The sequence below is a fragment of the Hemicordylus capensis genome, chromosome 5 (assembly GCF_027244095.1).
Source record: "Hemicordylus capensis ecotype Gifberg chromosome 5, rHemCap1.1.pri, whole genome shotgun sequence".
Taxonomy (NCBI): domain Eukaryota; kingdom Metazoa; phylum Chordata; class Lepidosauria; order Squamata; family Cordylidae; genus Hemicordylus; species Hemicordylus capensis.
In genome coordinates, this window is record NC_069661.1 from 18,287,671 (window position 1) to 18,311,837 (window position 24,167).

Here is a 24,167-nt window from a genome sequence, read left to right on the forward strand (position 1 = left end):
TAAAATACAAAGCAACATAAACTGCCCTTAAAAACATTTTGCTTGGAAACCAATTGGCACCGCAGCTGAAGCATCAGCACGGTTTATAATCAGTTCGTATGTCCCAATGGTCAAAAATGGGAGAGGAAGAGAATTAAGATACCTACTGAATATGAAATATTTAAAATGTGCATGCGTCAGGAGCTTTGACCAGTTAGAATAGAAATTAGTATCCAAACATTTAAAATGAAGCTTTATTTGGTTTAAGACATCATTTAGCTGTACATATTTACAAATGATAACGCATATGTGACAATAAAATCAATCATCTAAACATAGTACTAATTTTATTTTTTGGCCCACAAAGCATATAGATGTTAATTCAAGTACCTGCTCTTCAATAAATTAATTGCATATTCAACAACACAAAGCAAAAAAGTAAAAAAATAAAATCAAGAGGAGTATTGGTCTTGCAACAAGGGGCAATCTCTCCTTCCCTCCTTCAATTTCAACACTGATGACGTTTCAGTTCAGCTTCAGAATCGTTTAAAAATGTCTTTTTCTCTCTGTGAGGCTTTAGCCACTGTAGATTGTATGGTGTCTAACCATACAATCTACATGCTAACTGGGCAAAGAGGCATCTTTTTTAACATGGTGATTCTCTTTATTTAGCAGAGGGAGAGTAACTGGCCCTGTCCACCCCCAGCACAGTACCTCCAGTGACTGTTGCTGGTGTCTATCTTACATTTCTTTTTAGATTGTGAGACCTTTGGGACAGGGATCCATCTTATTTATTTATTATTTCTCAATGTAAACTACTTTGGAAACCTTTGTTGAAAAGAGGTATATATATATTTGTTGTCGTTGTTGTGTCTCTGCACACAACAGAGTTCTCAGTCTTAGGGGAGTTCTCAGTCTCCCCTAAGAGGGGTGGGGACAGGGGAAGAGAAGTGGAGATTCAAGTGTGGCCAAGAATAGAGGGCACTCACAGCAACCAGGGGGTCAAACAGCAGCCACCTTAACCCACTATCCTAAGGCAGGGGTTTCAAACCTTGGTTCCCCAGATGCTGCTGAACTCTTTCCTTATCATCCCTAACCAGAATGGCCAAAGGCCATTGCAACTGAGCATGTTGGGATCCCAAGGTTGGGAACCCCTGTCCCAAGGGAACAGCTGAAGAAGAAACCTCTCTTTTTGCCAGAACATTGGTTGGCTAGTCCTCAGCCTCTTTTCAAACCATTATTCCAGCAAGCTAGAACTTGGCTCAAAACAGAGAAGACAGTGGTTATTCAATTCTCAATACCCTAGCAAGTGTCCTGGAAATCAGGGGTCAGATCTGAGTTGTGTCTCTAAGGCAGACTTCAGCATGGAGGCTGCTCCACCCTGACAGACTTGGGGCGCATGTCTCACCCTTTGACATAACATTCGTTGGAATGGACCACAACCACCATTTTGGATTTCCCAGGCACAGGGAATTCAGATGCCAAGAGCTAGGAACTGGTAGTGGTGTGTAAGAAATGTTGATGGTTGACAGCGAAACACTGAGACGTGGTCCAAAGAATTGGGGAAACAAGAATAGATGTCCCCTGCTAACTGAGCCAAGAGGTACCTTTTAAAAGTGGTGATTCTCTTTATTGAGCAGGGGGAGAGCAACTGGCTCTATCCATCCCCAGCACAGCATCCCTCCAGTGGCTGCTGTTGGTGTCTTTCTTATGTTTCTTTTTTAGACTGTAAGCCCTTTGGGGACAGGGAGCCTTATTTATTTATTTATTTATTTATTTATTTATTTATTTATTTATTTATTTATTTATTTATTTATTTATTTGATAGCTGTGTAAGCTGCTTGGGGAACTTTTATTGAAAAGTGGTATATAAATATTTGTCATATTTGTATATGCTTTCTTTCTTTCCATGATTGATTTGTTTGGTTAATTGTATATTAGTGCCTCTCCTTTCCCACCTGCTGCACAGAAATCCACTTTAGGTTCCCCCTCCAGAAATCTGTGAGTTCTACCTGTGAGGGGCTTCCTCATTTCCTTCAATAGAGATGCAGCTCCACACCCATTCTTTGTGTGTGCAAGGCTCTGTGTGTAAGGAAATGACTAGGAAAGCTTCTCTCACTTTATGAGTGCCGTGTGTGCAACTGTGACCAGGATCCGCTAGATTGGGGCACAGAAAAATGCTATATTTAGCTGCATTAAATGAAACAATTCAGTTGCTTGAACTATACTTTTAAAGTTAGTTCCTTCACCCTGCCACATGTGCGACCATACTTAATTCATTGGACGTAATCATAATGAATCCTTCAAGTCAAAAGACCTAATACATTTAATTCTAATATTAAATAATACGTAACCTTCTGATGGAACACTGTACTTAAGACAGCTAAGAAATTAGGCTACATCCATCTGTGATTTAATTCCATCAAAGCAGTGGTTTTCAAACTGCTCTGGGGAAACCTGAAGTTCCTTACAAGCTTATCAGGTGTTCCTCTATGAGAAGATCAGCAACAGCTATCCTAAAGCAAATTGTGATCACCACTGCCAATTTCCGTCTGCAATGCATGGCTGCAGAGAGTATTGGGTGTATCTAGAACCCACTCCATCCACAGGGAGCAATGGAGAAGCTCAATGTGTACTCTTTAGTGCAGAGGTTCACAACCTTGGGTCCCCAGGAGTGTTCCCTGTAACAGGGATTCCCTGATGTTATTGACTACAACTCCCATAATCCCCAGCCAAAGGCCATTGCAACTGGGGATGACGAGAGTCATTGTCAACAACATCTGGATATCCCTTTAAAGGGAACACTGCCTGGTCCCCAGATGTTGCTGGATGACAACTCCTAGCATCCCAAAGGCCATTGTGGCTGAGGACAATGGGAATTGTTATCCAACAGTCTCAGAGGAAGGATGCCTCTAAGTACCAGTTGCAGGGGAGTAACAGCAGGAGAGAGGGCATGTCCTCAGCTCTTGCTTGTGGGCTTCCCAGGGGCATCTGGTGGGCCACTGTGTGAAACAGGATACTGGACTACATGGGCCGTGGACCTGATCCAGCAGGGCTGTTCTTATGTTCTTAACATCAACTAGGGACCCCAATTTTTAAGAACCCGTACTCTAGGACATGCTCCAAAACACTCTGTAACATGAACTCACCCTTGGAAGATGAGTTGAGGTGGAGAGTGCTCCCTGAAAGCAGAAAGTCTGAAAACTATTGCATTAAAATAAAATTGAATTAATCCAGGAATTAATTTGTTCTATATTAGATGAAAAGAGACTACTTCCATCCTAAAGGGCGGGGCAGTTGGGGGGCTAAGGAGGAGAACCCCAATGAAGAAACATACAAACAACGCATACAGCAGCATCAATGTTCAGAGACTAGTTTTGTTTCTCAAGAACTACCGTCTCCAGTCCTCTCTTTGCGAGCGTGGATCATCTCTCTGGGAGCATGCTTTCGGTCAGTGACCAGACCCAGCCAAAACATAAAGTCAATGAACCACGTGGTTGGGTTGAATTTCAAGCCAAGCTCACTAGCTGAATAATCAAATGGGAAGGTGTGGTGGTAATTGTGAAAGCCTTCACCTGGAAAACAAAACCCAGAAGAAACAAAGAGAAGGATCAACAGTAAATGGGGGTGGGGGGTGAGGTGGGGAGAGAACAGAAGGGGGCACTCATGGGCAGCATTTCCCCTTTATTAACGGCACTAGCTAGAAGTGGACACAAGAGACGAGAGAGGACCTCAGCAGAATATGAGAAAGAGCTTGTGCTATTAAAAACCCATGATTGTCATATTTTAGAAATAAGGTTGGAACAATAAATTGGAATGAGCAGTTATTGCTGACTTCATTTTGATTTTAAAGGATTAAGACCGTATAAGGGCGATGAGATATGCTTTTCCATACTTCTGTTCAGTTGATTGCCTTCAGTTCTTTAGCTGAACCATGGTGTGGAGTTGTATTTAAGAACAAGACTCAGTCACCTTTGTATAGCTCTGAGGATGCTGTCTTACATCAAAACGTTTGCTATTTTGCTCCATCTGTGCTTTAGTTTTTTTTTTAGTTTTTAAACTTTTGGATGTTTTTAAAATTTTAAACTTTTAACTTGCAGTTGCACATTAAAGAAGGTCAATGAAAAAAGCTTTTAAAGGATTTTTAAATTTTAGGAATTGTGCTCTGTAGAAATATGTGACCAATTTATTTATATCAGGTTAGTCATATATTGACACTATGGAACGTTCCTATGCATATAGATTTCTTTTAGGGCTAGCGCCTGATTAAAGACATGGTAATGGATTGGCAGGAAATGATTTGCCTAGCAAGCATAAGGTTGCCAGTTCGAATCCCCGCTGGTCACCTATATTGGGCAGCAGCGATATAGGAAGATGCTGAAAGGCATCATCTCATACTGTGAGGGAGAGGGCAATTATAAACCCCTCCTGTATTCTACCCAAGACAACTACAGGACTCTGTGGTCACCAGGAGTCGACACAGACTTGACGGCACACTTTACTTTACCTAATGAATTAATCATGTGAAATGTAATTGACAGTTAATGAGATCTGCAGACTTTTGCTTACTAATAGGACATTTGGAAGGGGGAAAATATACCTTTTGGCTTTAGAGAATGCATATACTAGAGCAGTTTATACAATCACCATTAGGGGTAGGAGAAGCCTCCTTCCCTCATTCAGGACAGGAGCCCTGCACATTTCTGATTTTTAACTGTATGTCAGTTAAAAACAAGATCAGAAGTGGGGAACGTGATCACAAGCTAAGCCCCAGCTGAGTAGAATGAGCAAGTAGAGGTAGAAAGAACCTCTTGAGGTAGAAAGAAAAACCATCCTACCAAGATGGGACTTAGCTCATGATCAAGCTCCCCACTTCCAACCTTGTTGTTTTTAACTCACACAAAATTGAAAATTGGGAACACATGGGGCTTCTGAATTAGGGAAGGAAGCTCCTCCAATCTTAATGTTGAGTATGTGAACTGCCCTAAGGCGTCACCACAGGCACCATCTTAGAAGACTAGTTCCTCCTGCATGGGCCATAGCAGGCAGGGATGTGCAAACCGGTTTGAATTTGAACTGGTTCGAATTTGAACCGGTTGGTTCGATGGTTCGAATTTGAACGAAACCAGCCATCAGATTTGAGCTGCAGGTTCAAATTTGAACTAAACTGGGCGGTGGGGGGGGGTTGATTTGAAGGGCCACCCCTTTCCCTCTGACATGAAGCTATACATTTGCTGGAATCCTCATGATTCCCTATGAGGAATTCAAAAATCTTTTTAAAATTCACCAATAATCGGAGGAGTGTCCGATTGCCTTGGGATTTTGTGGGTGGTAGGAAACCCTGGGTGCCTACTACCCAACCCACTTTTGTGGCCCTAGGTGCTCCTCCATAGGAGATAATGGGCTGGTTCAAGTCCCATTATACTCTATGAGAAAAATAATTAAAAATATTTCAAATATTCATTAAAAATCATAGGAGTGTACAGTTACTTCAGGGTTTGTGCAGTTGTTGGCACCCATGGGTGCTCCACAATAGAGAATAATGGGCTGGTTCGAGTCCCATTATACCCTATGAGAAAAAAATATAAATAAATTTCAAAAATTCATAAGAAATCGTACGAGTGTCTGATTGCTTTGGTGTTTGGGTGGTCTGTACCCATGGGTGCCAGCTACCACACCACCCACTTTAGAGGTTCAAAACGGTTCAAATTCAAACCAAACCTGGCGGGGAGTGTTCGAGCAAAACCAAAGCTGAATGTCCCCCTTCCAGTTCGAACCTGGTTCGAATTCGAACTGAACCGGGCAAACCGGTTTTGTGCATATCCCTACAAGGAGGGGCCTAGTCAACCAATGCTGCTGTTTGGGGCTACCGAGGCCATTGGCAGAGGGGGGCAGGCAAGCAAGGGATGGTCAACTGCTGCTGCTGCTCCTGTGGGGAGAAGGAGGAGTGGGGCTCGGGTGAGGGCAGGGAGGTCTCTGAGTTGAGGGGGGCTGTGGCAGGGGGTGAGGGGAGCAATCAAGTACTAGCACACAGATGCTCTCCGTGGGTTAAGCTAGTATTCCTTATTTTAGACAAAAGGAAGCCCCAGCAAAACTTTTTCAGAAGCTTCATATCCTATCTACATTTAAACTTATTTTGCCTACAGATATCCATTTTGATATCAGCGACTAAATGTTTAGGGAGACTGCAGTGCTTCCCCCACTTCTTCTGGACAATGCCCTTTACAATTTTTATTTATAACCATTCTCTTATTGCAGAAACTGGCCTGCTTCGCCTACATAAACGCCAGCACAGACTTAGTACTCTGTGGACTCCTATCGCCAGACATTGGCCATTTGGGAGACATTTGAGTAAGATATATTTTATCCATTTCCTGCAGTTGTCCAGGGTTGCTAAAATAATGATAATGTTTCTGATGGCCTTTGTGGTGAACCATGAAAAATTAAGATGAAATTGGATTCTGTATCTCTGGAGGCACCCAAACAAAAGCATCTGATTCTAGCAAGCAGTGTCTTGGGAAGAATAAACTCACTATAGGACCCATGCAGATATGAAAACTTCAACATAGCCTACATCAGAAAGACTGTATTTACATCATTACATTTCATTTATTGTACACAGCTTTGAGTCTCTGAGAAAAGCAAAGTTAAAATGTTTGAAATGAAATAAAATAGAAGTACATGTTAACTGAGAACAGCTTGAGAATAAACACAGAAGTATATGGGGGAGGAGGGGAAACAAACATCCAAAGCTACCTCTAATGTTTATGGATATTATATTCTTGGTACTCACCAATGGCTCCTAGACTGACCAATGCATTCTGCCGTGGGTTGATGTTCTTGTCATATGGCCGATTACCATACATGTGAGCAGCACTGTTGACCAGCCAAGCAACATTGAGAGAAATGGTATAGCGGAGAATTGATGCAAGAAAGTATGAATTCCACAAGCTCTCCCCCCAGAAGTACCAAGGCACAAGAGTAGGAATGACAAAACACATCAGCACTACTGAAACTTTATAGTACCTGTGAAGAAAGAAAAGGGGTGACTAGTTTTCATCACACCAGACAATTTTTTTGTTGTTGTAAGATCTTTTTCAGAATCTGAGATGTCTATTCAACATGGCAATGGAATCATTGAAAAATTGTATGAGCCCTTAGGAGGAGAGCTGGTCTTGTGGTAGCAAGCATGAATTATCCCCTTAGCTAAGAAAGGTCTGCCCAAATCGCGCAGATTGGTGAGCGGGAAGTCAATATTTACTTAATTAGATGTAACAGGATTGTTAAGATATTGTAAAAACCAATAAAAAAATTAAAAAGCAAAAAAGAAGAAGGGTCTGCCCTGGTTGCATATGAATGGGAGACTACATGTGAGCACTGTAAGATATTCCCCTTAGGGGATGGAGCTGCTCTGAGAAGAGCATCTAGGTTCCAAGTTCCCTCCCTGGCATCTCCAAGATAGGACTGAGAGAGATTCCTGCCTGCAACCTTGGAGAAGCTGCTGCTAGTCTGGTAGATAATACTGAGCTAGATGGACCAATGGTCTGACTCAGTTTATGACAGCTTCCTATGTACTGATGTTATTATTAGGTCCAGTAATAGTGTTTCTGAAAAGGATAAAAGGACAAACCTTTGTAAACTGGCTAACCCAACAAGTTGCTTTACTTCTGGAAAGAAACAAAGAAGGTTGCATGCTGTCGTGGTCAAAGATCTAGACAGATTTGGGAATCTCTTCATTAGATAAGAGGCCCGAGGTCACAGGGCTTGTGAGGACCTCAGCCCTAAACCATCCCAGGAAACAGCCACTGGGAAATATATTTTCTATGGATTCTACCACTGAGAGAAGGCAGAATCACCTCTGAAGATTCCACTCTCCCCATCACCAACTCCAAGAAATCCTTTCCTTCCAGCATCCTCAGATATTCAGGACTCTTCCCCAGACCCTTACAGTCCCCAGCATCCTGTTTTCACTGCCACATCATACTCAGGTGCCATAATGGTACACCAAGACCTTCTATCATAATGGTACACCAAGACCTTCAATTTAGTGCCAGAGTGATACCACTGACTGTTTACTTACATTCCCAGAGAGCTGGAGCTACACCACTCTCTGCAGCAGTAAATCAAAGCTCTGTAGCTCCTGACCACTGCTGGAGTAATACTTGCTTCCTAGCGATCTGCACCCAGCTCTCCTGCGATCTGTCCATGGTTCTGGTGCCTTGCCTGCCATTCTGGCTCTCCTGCGATCTGTCCATGGTCCTGCCTGCCACTCCAGATTCCTGACCTGAACACTGTTTCAGTCAAGTTTCCTGTCTTTCAAAACCCAAATTCAACTATTTCCTGAACTGAAGCTTCCTCCCACCATGGACTTCGTTATCTTTTCAGTCTTCACAACAGCACTGTGAGTGTGTCGCTGTTATTTCCATTTGATAAACAGGATGGCCTAATTCTGTGCTGCCATTTTAACTGCTGTGCTGGAAGTGGGGGCAAACAAGACAGCCACTCCTACACTGCAAATTCTCTTGTCAGGTGCAACCATGTAGAAACTTCCTTCAGTTTAACTGAATTAGATAACGTGCCTTACCCAGTGCTACCTAATGCACTCCCAGATATGGACCCACTGGTCTACATCCAGTACTGTGGGCGTTTTCACAATGGGCTTGAAAACCACCTTAATGATTAACTGTAAATCTATGGTGATATCACCATCATGTCAGCTGGTACCAGGGAGACTTCAGAAGATCGCCACCATGCCCACCATCTAGTGTGGTTAAAGCTCACTGGTAACCAGTACTGGATTTAGGCACAAACCAAGTAAGCTACAGCTTAGGGCCTCCCATTATGTGGGGCTTCTAATTGTTTTTAAATGACTCAATTTCAAGTTTGTATTTTCATTTAAAGGTATTTCTAATGCAAATAGGTTCATTACAAGACAATTGGTTATTGTTTAGATTATTAGTTTTTTGTTGCATCTTTACCAAGAAAAAAGTAAAGCAAGTGGCTGAATGGTGCTTTTAGGGCTTTGGATCACATTAGTTCTTTTGTTAGTTACCTGAGCACCAGTTCATGACATGTGTCATTAGGGAACATCCATCATTAAATTCTTACTCTTGACTCCCCAACTCAATGCTGCTGCAAAACTGTTGTGTCTCTCCAAGTTGCCATTAGCTGCACTCAGCCATTTGGAACGTAATGTGTTGTTGCACAGTTATTTATGCTGATTCGTTCAGAGCAACATCACTTAAAGTAATTGTAATTTGCCAGAATTGTGTCAGCAAGTGCAGATTTCTTCTTCATTAATGCAAATGCTTAGAGAGCATTTAAAAAACATTCTGCAGCAGAAAGGTAGCAAGCATTTTTCCTGTTTAAAAAAGTGTTGCTCAGTGAAGATATCAGGGGAAATTGTGGCTACAACTATAGCAATCCTTTCCCAAGAAAGAAGCTGCCTTATCCCAAGTTAGAAAACTGGTGCAGCCAAGTCAGCGCTGTCTACATTGATTGACAGGGGCTCTCCAAAATTTCAGGTGGGTCTTTTCCAGCTCAACCTAGAAACGCCAGGGATTGAACCTGAGACCTTAGATACAAAACAGATGCTCTTCCACTGAGCCACAATCCTCCCGAGGGGTGACGTTGATTACGTGTGAGCATTACACCAGGTAGGGGTGGAGCAGATGATCTTCAAGGTGGCTTCCATCTATACCATTCTATGTGGATGGTATTGGTTACCATTTGTGTATTTGTATCTAACCTCGATCATAATTCTGGTATTGGCAGAATATAATCCCAGGCCGAGCATCCTACACATTTAGGCAACCCCAGTCAAAAATTATGGAGTTTTCTGAAGAGCGTTTGAGCACGCTGGTCTATAATGCAACATCTCACAAGTTTAGGACTGTGCTGTCAGCTTTCCAATCAACAGCTCTATGCAAAATCCACAGTGCAGTCAGCAATGCACCACAGGAACCACACAGATCACGTTTGCTGGGTTGCCCATCACCTTTGTGGGTCTGAGTTGCGAAAAACTCCATAACTCACTAAGCTGAGGGTGGGGCTGTGGCCCAGTGGAACAGCATCTGCTTTGTATGCAGGAGGTCCCAGGTGCAACCCCTGGCATCTCCAGGTAGGGCTGGGAGACACTCCTGCCTGGAACCTTGGAGAGCCCCTGCCAGTCATTGTGAACAATACTGAGCTAGAGTCTTGCCTCAGTATAAGGCAGCTTCCTATGTTCCTATAAAGAATAAACTGTAAAGCTGCTGCCAATCTGTGTGGCCGGCGCAACATAAGGCCCGGGGGGCCAGATTCAGCCTGCAGGGGCTATTTTACTGGCCCCCAGGTATCCTGCAGCAACACAAGAGCTGTGTTATAGCACCATCCTATGCATGTTTTCTCATAAATATGTTCCATGGTGTTCCCATCGAGGCTTACTCCCATGTATGCATGCCTAGGATTGCAGCCTGAATGCAATGACAGTTTAGGGAGAAGAGAGGATTTGGCATTTGTTTGGGGCTGACATGCACTCCAGGGACCCCACTGACTGAGCAGGGACAGGACCTGTTTTCTGGCCACTATCCTAGGTTGAAACTATGGGTCCATTGACAAGGGGATAGGTCCACAAGTAACTAATAATATGTTTAATTTTAATGCAATGTGCTAAAAGTTGACTTTGGCCCCTGCACGCCAAGTTGTGAGTGGTTCCGGCCCAGCAGGGCATTTGAGTTGTGCAGCCCTGGTGTAGACAATACTGAGCTAGATGGACCAAGGGTCTGACTCAGTAGAAGGCAGCTTCCTATGTTCCTATGCAACCTCTTCACAAAGCAGACATTTTTGTCAAGACTGAAGAATGCTAAAATGGTCTGGCCCTTGCCTTCTTCTCTTGCTAAGGTTTCCCCAACTTCACTCACTTTCTTTGAAACCGCACAACAGGGTCATCCAGGAGGTCACTGAAGTCCAACTTCCTTCCTTTCTCGATGACATCTCGATGCTTCCGGACAAACAGCCAGCCAATGTGGGAGAAAAAGAAGCCACGCTGGGCATTGTGGGGGTCGGCATCTGTCTCCGAGTACTTGTGATGCACTCGATGGTCCCGGCACCATTCAAAGATATCATTCTGCACAGAGAACAGCAGGAGAATTCAGTTCTGCATCACTATGGGAGCTCTGAATCCCTGCTTCATAGCCCCAATGGCTATTTCAAACTACAAATGTAGTTGACTATAAGAAAAAGCAACCATTTATGTCAAAGGGTATCAGAAATAGCAGCTTGCCATTTTCCCACTGAAAATTGCCTCCTCCAGCCAATTCCCTGCTGCAGGGATGCAGATGTATGTTTTTGAGGTAAAGAACCCTGTGGGGAACTTTCTGCGGAAAAGCAGTGGGAAGGGGAAGAGGTAAACATCCCCATCCCCTTCATTGAATGAGGACTTTCATTTGCAATGGACCAGCACAGATTTAACAATAATATTCAGCATTTGTATACAGCTTGTTGAATGTATAAAGTGCTTCACAGGTGTGATCTTGATGTAATCCTTCCAACAACCCTGTAAGGTAAGTATTACCATCCCCATATTGCAGCTTTTAAGCTGAGCCTGAGAGGGACTGGTTGCCTGAAGCCAACTTCTGAGTTCATGGCAGAGGCCAAGTTGGAACCGGGGAGGTCCCAATTTGCAGTTCAGGCTCACAGTCTCTACACAAAAGCCCAATGCAGACACAAGGCTGTACATGCATTCAGGTCTCTGGATGCATGCTTTTGTGTGAATGACTGCACATGTGTTCATTTAAAAAGCAGACTTGGGTACAAAGCCTCTCAAATGCAGGTTCAGATAGAAAATGTACTACTGCTGTATGTGCATTCAGTAGAATGTGTGAATAACCATACAGCATACAGAGCGGTACACATGTACACGGAAGCCCTATTCACACTTTATTTGTTTATTTATTATATTTTTCTGCTGCCCAGTCTGCTAGCTCTGGATGGTTTACAATAAATAAAACATAACAATCATAGACTTCAAAAAGATTATTCTCCAATGCGTTTATGAAATGAACCCAAAGACATAATAATCATAGACTTCAAAAAGAATATTCTCCAATGCATATAGTAGAATGGATAGAATAATTCTCTGCAATATTCTCTTCAGTTCTAATAAAACCAGTAAAATAATCAGAAACTAAAACAATATAAAACACTTCCACCCCCCCCCCCCACAGAAAGCCAGACTAAAAAAGTAAGTCTTACGGGTTCTCTTGAAGGCCAGTCATGTTGTTCAATGCATGCATCCAATGTGTGTGCATAATTATGTTCAACGCATGTACAGTAGAACACTTCTGATCTGCATTTGAGGGGCCTAGCCCCAGGTTCACTTTTAAAGTGAACGCATGCACAGTCATTCATACAAAAACATGTACCTGTGTCCAGACACTAGTATGCACATACCACAAAATGTTTGAGTAGCATTAGACTGTACGTGCATTTAACAAAACAACATGTGACTAGGACTAAACAGAACCTTCAATGTCATAGGAGGACACCAAGTGTTTTTTTGCGGGGGGGGGGCTTCACCCACTCAACTGTCAGTCATCAAGGGTACCATAGGGAAATCAAGTGACGCTCATGCACATGCGAGTCACCCCCGAGCCAACCTGAAATGCCATAGAATTGGCTGCAGCCAGGAATATCCGCAAAGGCAGCTTGGCTTTGTAGGATCGGTGACTCCACAGGCGGTGGGCACCGGCCGTCACCCCCAAGGCCGTCATGACGAAACACAAATACGCTGAAAGACAGGAAGGAAAAAGGCAATGTATAGGTTTACATATGTTCAGTAACGTCTTTTATGATTAAAATATAGCTCATGAGTTCACTGGTGCAATTGCATGCAGGATCTTTTATGGTTATGGTTAATAATATCTGTTGGCCTTTCGTAAGGCATGTAAGACTGAAATGTTCCGCCGGGTGTTCGGTCGCTGAGATAGCTGGTCGTAGAGTGGTCTTGTAGCAATAGCAATAGCAATAGCACTTACATTTATATACCGCTCTATAGCCGGAGCTCTCTAAGCGGTTTACAATGATTTTAGCATATTGCCCCCAACATTCTGGGTACTCATTTTACCGACCTTGGAAGGATGGAAGGCTGAGTCAACCTTGAGCCCCTGGTCAGGATCGAACTTGTAACCTTCTGGTTACAGGGCGGCAGTTTTACCACTGCGCCACCATGGAAGCTGCCAGAATTATTTCAAAGGAATTGGGCAGAGGGCTGATTTTTAAAGATGTAATGGAGTTTGCACATCTGTAAAGTTCTTCCCCATAGAGACAGATGGACCTCCATAATTCCTGCCCCATAACTGCACTTGGGGGGCACCAGGGTGGCCCAGAGCGAGTGGTGGTGTAGAGCACATAGGGTGCCAACTACCCCCATGGGTTGCTAACCTATGGGGTACTGGGTTCTGTTGTTTCTGAGATGTTTGAGTGTAGATTCAGATTCTCTGGTAGCATATGAGAGTGGATTCATGGTTTGTCATTGAAAATTTCATATGCTACCAGAGAATCTATACTCAGAACACCTCAGAAACAACAGAACCCAGCACCCCATGGGTTAGCAACCTATGGGGGTGGTTGGCACCCTGTGTGCACTACACCACCACTCGCTCCTGGCTACCCCAGTGCCCCCCAGGTGGAGTTATGGGTCTTCTGAAACCTCCATTATTCCGGGGGGGGGAAAACCTTAAAGAAGCGTAAACTTCAACAATTCCTAAGAAATCAGCCCTTTGCCCCATTCCTTTGGAATCTGGGTTGTGGCAGGCACCCCTTGGGGCACTGCCACCCAACCCACTGTTTTGCCCCTCAGGCCCCCTTTCTGCCCCAAATCTGCCCCATAGACATGTCAACTTCAGAAATTCTTTAAAAATCAGCCCTTTCCCCAATTCCTTTGGAATCTGGGTGGCAGCAGGCACCCATTGGGGCACTACTACCCGAACCACTCTTCTGCCCCCAAAGCCCCCTTTCTGCCCCAAATACACCCCAAATAACATCAACATCACACATCAACAACAGCAGAGCTTTGGAAAAAATCAGGCAGATTTCCAAAGGTCGTGCACATCCACATCCCTCCCACTCAAAATGCAATTGATCTCTACACAACAGTGTGAAACAACAACAATGAAATGCACACTGCCCCACTGGCCAATGAGGGTAAATGCACACTGCCCCACTGGCCAATGAGGGTAAATGCACACTGCCCCACTAGACAATGAGGGTAAAATTTACCCTCAAATTTGCTTAAAAGGAATAAGGAGGCAATTGCCAGCAGATCAGCCCATGCTTTCGCTGGCCAATCTGCAGGCTGGAAGGGCTGGAAATTCAAACAGATGTCAAAACTCAAAATGGAGACTGAAGGAGAAAGACTTTTTGCGATTGCAAAATGGAGTTCCAAAACAGCCGAAACAACAAAACATTTTGTATCCGAAACAGGGACATTTTGTTTTGGCTACAAAATTTTCTGTTTTGAGCATTGGGTGTTTTGTTTTGGCTACAAAACAGCCGAAACGGCCTGTTTTGTGCACGAAACGCTTTGTATCCGAAACGAAACACACATCCCTAGATTAGGGCGTGGAGCCAAAAGCCTTTGTGGGAAAGGTGGCTTTTGAGAAGGGGAGCGAGCGAGCGAGTGCGAGCACCCCTTTGGTGTTCTGGGAAGGAGTTCCAGTCATGGTGGACAATTATGGGAGAGAAAATGCAGAGATTTGCATTATAAAAACCTTGAGTTGTCAAGAATTTAGAACTTGGGAAAACAAAAACAAAAACCCACTGTCTGCTCAAATGTAGCATTTGAGTAGCTCATTCATGTCAGGAGTGCCCGTTCCCCTCCACTGAACAGTTAGCAGAAAACCTTCTTTGCCTGCATTTTCATATCTGGTCTAGGCAGCAATAAAGTGGAGGCTGAAGAGCTGTGTGCACCTTTACACATCCTGAAGTTCACCAACATTAGATAGACAGATAGATAATTGCAGCATGAAATGTCTCTGTGCCCTAGCCAGGCTCACTGCTTTCTCCACGTTGAGAATTCTATGCCATAGGAACATAGGAAACTGCCATATACTGAGTCAGACTATTGGTCTATCTAGCTCAGCATTGTCTTCACAGACTGGCAGCGGCTTCTCCAAGGTTGCAGGCAGGAATCTCTCTCAGCCCTATCTTGGAGAAGCCAGGGAGGGAACTTGAAACTTTCTGCTCTTCCCAGAGCGGCTTCATCCCCTGAGGGGAATATCTTGCAGTGCTCACACATCAAGTCTCCCATTCATATGCAACCAGGGCAGACCCTGCTTAGCTATGGGGACAAGACATGCTTGCTACCACAAGACCAGCTCTCCTCCCTCCTCTCCATAGTTCCTTGAAAAGGCATAAAGAGGATTCTGCTCTAGGAACCATTTTTCCGCCAGAGAGGAAAGACTGAAACCATTGCACAGCCAAATTCCCTTGATTTGTTCTCTATGTAGCCTATGCAGGGCCAGGTCTAGACAAGATGGCACCTCAAGTGAGGGCATCTTTGACAACCCCCTGCATTTCTTCAGCTTTTGAATACCTTGGGTTGTTTTGGGTTGTTTATTTTGTTTTGTTTTGCATTTATAGCTTCTATTGTAATCCTCGTGCCCAATCTGCACATTCGATTTATTCCTGTCATATATTATAAACATGTACACATGGGTCTGCAAATCTGCATTTACTCATATGTAAGCAAATAAAAATTAACTTGCTTCCTCTTATCATGTAGAAGCTTTTTAATTTCAAGATTACCTGAAATGCCTGGTGCCCCCCCCCGCCCCCCAAGCAGGGCGGTCCTTCCATGAGGCAAGGTGAAACAGTCCTCCTGGGCAGCAGATTATTGGGGCACAGCCAGGCAAAACATTCCTCCCAACCGCCGCCATTGGAACAGCTCTTTGGGACCAGTCTGACCCTTGGAAGGTTGGCAAGGAATGCCACTCCTTGGGCAAATCTTGCAAGAAGAACAAGGAGAGAGGAGGAGGAGGAGGCTGCTGGCAACCTTCCCTCCCTTCGCCCCACTCCCTGGGCCACTTCCAAAGCTCGCAAAGGTTGGTTTTGGAACGAGGCTGGTCCCCACACCAGGGGCATGGGGCCAGGTCAGCCTTTGGGGTCTCACTTCAGGCACAACCAAACAATGGGCTGCCCCTACCTCCAAGTCTAGCACTCGAGGCAGTTGACTGGATCAGGGGTGGCCCCAGACCCCTGTGCACCTGAGGCAGGGTATGTCACTCCCCATGCATGTGACCTCCTCCCTCTCTCCAACACTTTTTTTAAAAAGGTGGAGAGTATAGGGACATAGGGACCTGCCTTTGTCTGGTCCATCTAGCTCAGTAATGTCTGCACAGACTGGCAGCCGCTTTTCCAAGGGTGCAGGCAGGAGTCTCTCCCAGCCCTATCTTGGAGATGCTGCCAGGGAGGGAACTTGGAACCTTCTGCTCTTCCCAGAGCAGCTCCATCCCCTGAAGGGAATATTTTATAATGCTCACATGTGGTCTCCCATTGAAATGCAAACCAGGGCAGACCCTGCTTAGCAAAGAGGGCCATTCATGAGGCATTTGGTGGGCCACTGTGTGAAACAGGATGCTGGACCAGATAGGCTTTGGGCCTGATCCAGCAGGGCTGTTCTTATGTTCTTAAGCTCAGCTCTCCTCCGCACAGGCAGGAGGGAATCTCGCTGCCTCTCTGGCACCCCAGTAAACTGCGGCCTGAGGCAACTGTCTCATCTCGCCTCATGGAAGGGCCCCCTCTAGCCTGGACCACCTGCCCCTAAACCGCTTAATCCAGCCTTTCTGCCCATCAACCCTTCAGGCAGCTCACAGCACAACAGTAAAAAAGAATAGCATACAAATAATAATGTTACACATAACATCCAAGCCCTTGGGGCCCCCTAAAATAGCTCTTTGAATCCCCGCCATCTTTTGGTATTTATACATCTGTCTTCTCCATGTGGCCGCACAGGATATCCAGGAATTTCTTCTCCTGTGTTGCTTCCTCTGTACAGGAACTGGTCTTTGAAAACCTAGCAGCCTAAGAAAGATGGTCTGTGAAAGAAATCCGTCGGCTGTGCCTTACCCTCACGGCATGTAGAAAGAGCCTTCTCGTCACACTGCAAAGGCTCTGTTTCTGTGATCTAGGAGTCATTAGGGCTTTTGCTTCCAAGCCTCTTGTTCAATTTTGTGCACAGTTTCGTTTGAACTTAAGCTGGTAATACTTGCTACACAGTGGGAATATTGATTTTCTCCATTATTCAGTTGCCTTTGTTCTTTTAAGGGTTGCGCATTATTATCTGAGTAGATTAAAAAACCAGAGCCAGAGTTTTACACCCTGATATCAAAGACAACAACAAAAATGCAGCCAGGAATAAACCTTACTGAAGGCAACAGGATTTTACACTTAAGAATGTTGATGAATTATATTATGGGGGAGCAATGTTAATTGAGTACCAGTTGCAGGGGAGTAACAGCAGGAGAGAGGGCATGCCCTCAACTCCTGCCTGTGGCTTCCAGCAGCATCTGGTGGGCCACTGTGCGAAACAGGATGCTGGACTAGATGGGCCTTGGGCCTGATCCAGCAAGGCTGTTCTTATGTTCTTATGATGTCCTCTTCTCTTGCAAGCAGAGGTGCTTGGGGGCCCCCTATTGCCCCTGCCAACAGATAAACTGCAATGCATTATTTTTTACACCAGACTTGCAGAGAGATACCACATTTTGCATGGACATCCTGCCACTTAAATTAGTGGGCCGCTCAGCATTTGGAGGCCTCCCAGGCCTGCAGGGGACTGGACCTCTGCCCAGAAGTCCAGTCCAAAGAGCGCCACTGCTTGCAAGTACTCTTTATAACCCAGAAATATGCCCCTGAAGCATGTGCAATATACACACAAGGTATATACACAAAGGAATATATGCACATAGGGAGAGGTTTCCTCGGGATTTCTATTTTCACAGCTTGACCAGGTAGTTTTTGACTTCCCAAGACAGAAGGCAGGTAGCTATTCACCTGTTCGAGGATTCTTTTGGAATTCATATTGATCTTCCTGCAAGTACATTAGGTGTTTTATGGTACAGTAGCAGCTCTAGGCCATATTGCACCAAGCACTGAAATTGTTTCTCTGAAATCTAACCATTAGTTGCACCCTAATTTCAAGATGGCTGACCCAATGGTTCAAGAGACCAAATTATTGGCTGATATACTGCAAAAGCATACGTCCGCCCAGTAATGCTGCATGTATGCAAATTGTGCACAAATAATGTTACACAAGAGTAAGCCAATTCTTTCCAATTGGCTTACCTTTGCACAACATATTTGCATACATGCAACATAACTGAGCTGACATACCCTTGCATGGTATGTTAACCACTAAGATTAATTGCCTTCATAACCAACTGGAAATTAAATAACGAGCTAGTAAATAAATAAGAACCATGGCAGCAGTTGCAGGAGCAAACAGACAGAAATATTTTTCTTTCTAGCTGTTTTTCATGGCTAGCCTGTCTACATAAAAGGATTAGGTTTACAGCAAATCTCAGTTTGCAGCAATTCTCCTTCATTTAGAAAGCTTCCTCATGGATTTGTAACAGGAAAAGATCCTGAAAGTATTTGAAAGGTTATCCCACTGCACTGTGCTTTAATAGGCGAAAATATCTGCTGATGTACAACTATCTCTCAAATCAGGTTATCACCTAAACATTAACTTTGCAATGATTTCATTTTAATGGAACTGCTAGAGGCAGCAAAGATTGTTCTCTCTCTCTTTTTTTTAACAGAGGGGACTTGCTTCTTCAAGTTACCTAGAAAACCTGCAGATATGGATACCACCTGGCTACACACACATATTTATTTAGTTATATTTTTATACCACCTGATCTATACATCTCTAGGTGGTGTACAAAACTTAACACACAATATAAAACATTGTAAAAACCGTTAAAATTTTACAAATACTCTGATAAAAACATATTAAACAGTATAAATTTGAGGGATCTGATTTCAGTTAAAAGCCTGCAAAAACAGGTGCGTCTTGAGGGTCTTCCTAAAAGCATATATAGCATACCACGTGTATTTATATAATATACTGTTTGCATGCAGCTATATTCAAACAGATACAGGAAAATGTGAATAAGATCTTTCTTCCCAGCAGAACTAAATTTTCACACATATAGGAAATTTGTCAACATTTCAGAATTTGACATTTGAAACTTGATCAAATTCAGATTTACCCATAGTTACCTGAATACAAGATGACTCTGAATTTAAGATGAGCCCCTTAAAAAATAGAGGTTAAATACATTTACCCCAAAGGAAGAGGACTCTGAATGGAAGATGACCCTCTGATTTTTATCATGAAAGAACCTGGGGGAAACCTAGTCTTGGATTCAGGTAGATACAGCAGAGGTGGAGCCACCATTGGGCGGTTCAAAGAACCTGGGCTGCCACCCTCAGGGGCTGCACCTCACGGCCCCAGACACAGATGCGGGTGTGTGTGTGTGTGCATTATTTTGCTTCCAAACGGGGCTGCGTGGCCTCATTTGAGACCAAAATCGGCTCATGGGCAGCGCAGCCAGAGTGATTGTCCCTGCCTTTTAAAGGCAGGGAGAGCTGCTCCTGGCCTCGCTGCCAACGCAGTGGGGCTGAACTCCCTCTCAAAAGGGGCTGCGTGGCCCCATGCCTGACATCAGACAAGGGGCGGGGCTAGCCGGCCCCCTGCGTCTGATGTCAGATGCGGGGGTGAGGCCAGGGGGCAGCCATGGTGACCGAACATGGACCACCGCCAGCCTCCCTCCGCTCCCGAGATACAGTATGCAGAGGAACCTAAATATTAGCTTTTAAAACATGCCTTTTAAAAGGCAATAATGTCAAATGTCAGCTTGTCAAAATCAATAGTATTTTTTTTAATTACTCCTCAATGCAAGAGTATACAGTAGGGTTTCTTAACCTTGGGGCCCCAGATGTTGTTGGACTACAACTCCCATCATCCTCAGCCACAAAGGCCATGTCTGGGGATGATGGGAGTTGTAGTCCAACAACATTGGGGGGGCCCAAGGTTAAGAAACCCTGGTATACAGTATATAGAATCACAGGGGTACAAAAGACATTAAGAGCCCATGCCATTTACAATACGTGGCAATGTTGAACACTCTGACCTTCTTTGGCTACTAGTCCGGTGGCTGTGCGCCTCAGAGGCATGATGCCTCGCATTACCAGTTGCAGGGGAGCAACAGCAGGAGAGAGGGCATGCACAGACCTCTTGCCTGTGGGCTCCCCAGAGGCATCTGGTGGGCCACTGTGTGAAACAGGATGCTGGACTAGATGGGCCTTGGGCCTGATCCAGCAGGGCTCTTCTTATGTTCTTTACCAAAATTCCATTACCCAGCAGGTGTTTGTTGGGGCACAGTAGTGTGCCCTGAAAAACTAAGCCTCAATTTTGACTTCTCTGGATTTCACAATTCGTTCCACCGTTTTGGTGGAGTGCCATGGCAGCCTTCCTGATTCCTTCAAAACTTGTGAGAATGGAAATGCACGACTCCAGCCATTCCTAATAAGAAGGCATAACACCTGCAGGTCCAGATGCTTTCCTCAAGAGTGAGGAGCTCCTAAGAAATGTGAGTGGAGAGGAGCAAATGAGCTCTTGTATTTTCTGGTAAACTAGCATCTGCACTGATAACAGGAGAACAGTGTTGTAACGGGGGCGGCCCTTCCATGAGGCAGGGTGAGGCAGTCAGCTCCTCCACAGGCACAAGGAGTAGCAAGGGTCAGGCAAGTGCCACGATGGATGCCACCAGTGTTCCCTGTAGCAGGGATTCCCAGATGTTGTTGACTGCCACTCCCAGTATCCCCAGCTGCAATTGCCTTTAGCTGGGGATTAGGAGAGTTGTACTCAAGAACCACTGAGAGAATCCCATTTCAGGGAACACTGAATGTCATTCCATTGTCCACGGTCACCACCCAGCTAAAGACCTTTTTGTTCACTCAGGTCTCTTAAATTTGGGTTTTCAATTTTGATCTGATTTTTAACTAATTTTAAAATGAGTTTTTAAGCTGCTTTGTATTGTATTTTGTATTTTCTTTTCATCTCTTTTTGTCTGTTGTGATTTAATGTGTTATGAGTTTTTATTGTACGTTTTAATCCTCTTTTGTGAGCCACCCAGAGAACAATTTGTTATGGGGCGGCTAACAAATAGAGTTAGTTAATTAATTAATTAATTGTTATTGTTGTTATTGATGATGATTTTTACTCCCTCTTTTCCCCTCCTTACCCCACTGGGGCACACTTCTTCTCTCCTCCCCTTGTCTTGAGCTAGAAATGCCCTCTGTGGAGGGCATTATATACAACATATCGCATTGGATCAGGCAGCAAAATTTTGTAGACCACCCCTGGCTGTCCACTGCCTTTGATGGAGTATAATCTTTGCTCTTCACATCACATCTGTCTAGAATTTACAAGGAACATCTTGCCTTTTCCACCAGCCAGCCCCAAGAAACAATCTTTTGAAGCCACCAGAATCTTTTGAAGACCATGTTGCCCACCACTTCCGAGTTCCCATTTCTCTTCAAAGGCCTGATATTTCCTACTTGCTTTTAAGCAACTGCTCTACTCCACCTTAACTCCCCATTGTTTTCAAATTGCTTCGAGCACAGCGGCACCAGCACTGCTGTGAGAAATCCAACAGTGCACAAGCATCTTGTGCGTCAGCCAAGAAACTGTCGTTTGTGCTCCAGTTGCAGATGTATTCATTTTGCTGATTATGTGTGGAAATGAAAACAAGGTTACGTCACACACAGATTCTATATCATTAAGAAATTAGTCTTCTACAGAAGATGCAGTCAGCAGCAACTGCGCAAAAACGTTTCTTTTACAAGGCACAAAATGCTCAAAACCAGGAAACGGCGCATAGACTGACGATAGACAGGACTATATATACGGCAATGTGCCCCCTTCTTGTGCAAATGACAACAGCAGTTAATGTGAAAAGTCACTACTCCCCACTCCTGAAAATCTATCACAATCAGAAGGGCTGGAAACTTGCATTGAAATCATATTATAGAAGATGAAATGAAGACATTCACTTATACTGTATGACAAAGTTCTGTGCTTTTATGAGTTATCCCAAATACAAAATTCTGTGCTTTATAACTAAAAAATGGAAGCGAACCACTTTGAACACTTGAAATGGTCTATATAAATGCTGGATATCATCACAATTAGTAGAATACCTATCATTATTATTGGTAGGGTGTGAACACAGAAACATGGATGGATGTTGGAAGACGACCTGGGGAATGGGTGCATTGCCTCTGTACACGCCACACTAAAAGACACACTAGATCAGGGGTGGGGATGATGGGGGTGTAGTTCAACAACAGCTGGACACCCTGGGCCAACTAGACGTGAGGAGGAATTTCACAACTGGAACTCCCAATATTGTCTTCCTCAAAGAGCAGTTGCAGGAGACTACTGCTTTGGACCAGGGCTGTAGAGTGGAGGATATAACCCTATGCTCTCACCACAGTCCTGATCCAAATTGCCCTCCCTCCCAAAGTCACCATTAGTTGTAGAGGGGAAAGCTAGTTTTTCCGTCCATGGCTAACAGTAGCGAATGTGTGTTTTAATCAGGGAATCCATGTGGGAGAGGAGGGGTAACCTGCATGTATTACAGTAAGGGGTGTGGCAGGGTTGAAGTGGAGCCTGGGACAAGACTGGGCTCCTGCCACTCTCCTGGACCCCCTGCCTTCTCTGGATGAGAGCTGGTCTTCTGGTAGCAAGCATGAATTGTCCCCTTTGCTAAGCAGGGTCCACCCTAGTTTGCAATTGAATGGGAGACTACATGTGTGAGCACTGTCAGATATTCCCCTTAGGGGATGCGGCTGCTCTGGGAAGAACACCTGCATGCTTGCCGGTAGAAGGTTCCAAGTTCCCTCTCTGGCTTCTCCAAGATAGGGCCAAGAGCGACTCCTGCCTGCAACCTTGGAGAAGCCACAGCCAGTCAGTGTACACAATACTGAGCTAGATGGACCAATGGTCTGACTCGGTATAAGGCATGTTCCTATGTTCCCCTCCCCACTCCCACCCCAACGTTGCTGCAGAAGAAAGATAAGGGACATGGTGAAAACAGAAACACCCTGGGCATGCTGTTTCTCTTGCTCAGATGCAAATAGCATCACATGCTCCCCATTTTTACACACACACACACACCTTTGTCTCAGAAACATTTTATACCGATTACAACCACCGTATCGATTTATACAGCATCAAAAATGTTTCTGTTTTTCTTTAAGGAATTGGGGAATTGGGAGAGCAAAGTGTGAGCTGTCGCCCAGTCATTGACCCCAGCCCAGGGACATTTGTGCCCCCTTGTTAAATTAAAGCTATGCCCCTGATTATTTGCAGCCCTGATCGAAATTGGGTCCCCCCCTGCTCCCTGCAGCTGCTTGGCCCAGGGATATGATGGAATGTTGAGAACAGGCCTTTATGGAGAGAGATTATCCTGCAACCACGCGGGAGACACACACAGTATGGCTCTCAATCGGACAGAGAAGGCGGCAGAGGGAGCAAAGAATGCCTGTGAAATCATATCGGAGATGGTGAAGCAGCTCTCAATGTGACTTTGTGGAGCACTCCAGGGCGTTGCTACCACTTAACTCACTGTCTGATGAGCTACATTATAAGCAACGGGGGATGTGATGATACCTTCCCTTTCCGCAATCAATAGTGTCTGAGATCTTGCTGCTGAACACAAAAAACCTCTTCCGTCCCATCTCTCTGTCTGCTCTCTTGCAGGCAGCATTCTAATGAGTGGTGGAAATCAGGATTGCTCTGGATTCGATATGCAGGTTTGCAAAGATTAGCTGGACTGCAGAAAAACACAGAATCCAACAGAAACAGCAGTGTGTTTCTGTGACTGGAAGATCACGGCTTCAGCTAAAGGTGTCAGATGACACTCTGTCTACTTTCCTCCCTCACACTGAAACTGCAAATCATTCCAATGACTTTTCTTTTTTAACATCTAAAAAGAGTAAGAGGTTAAGCCCCTTCAGTGGCATACTAAATAGGTTTGTTTTTTTAAAATTAATGTTTGTATTGCTTTTTAACTGTTTTGCTTGTTTTAATTTTAATTGCGCCTTGTATTTTAATTTGTGTAAACTGTCTTGAGATGCAG

General features: G+C 44.4%; 1 protein-coding gene across 1 annotated transcript in view; it reads right to left on the bottom strand.

Annotated features, from left to right (window-relative positions):
* Positions 1-215: 215 nt before the first annotated feature.
* The window catches only part of SCD5 (stearoyl-CoA desaturase 5), a 68,290-nt gene continuing 44,338 nt past the window's right edge, over positions 216-24,167 (bottom strand). Inside the window, exons 2-5 of the mRNA XM_053252150.1 lie at positions 12,618-12,748; positions 10,881-11,086; positions 6,773-7,005; positions 216-3,554 (exon numbers count right to left, since the gene is read on the bottom strand). Of these exons, the coding sequence (XP_053108125.1) occupies positions 3,364-3,554; positions 6,773-7,005; positions 10,881-11,086; positions 12,618-12,748 (761 nt within the window). The 3' untranslated portion in view covers positions 216-3,363. The remainder of the gene's footprint in view (positions 3,555-6,772; positions 7,006-10,880; positions 11,087-12,617; positions 12,749-24,167) is intronic.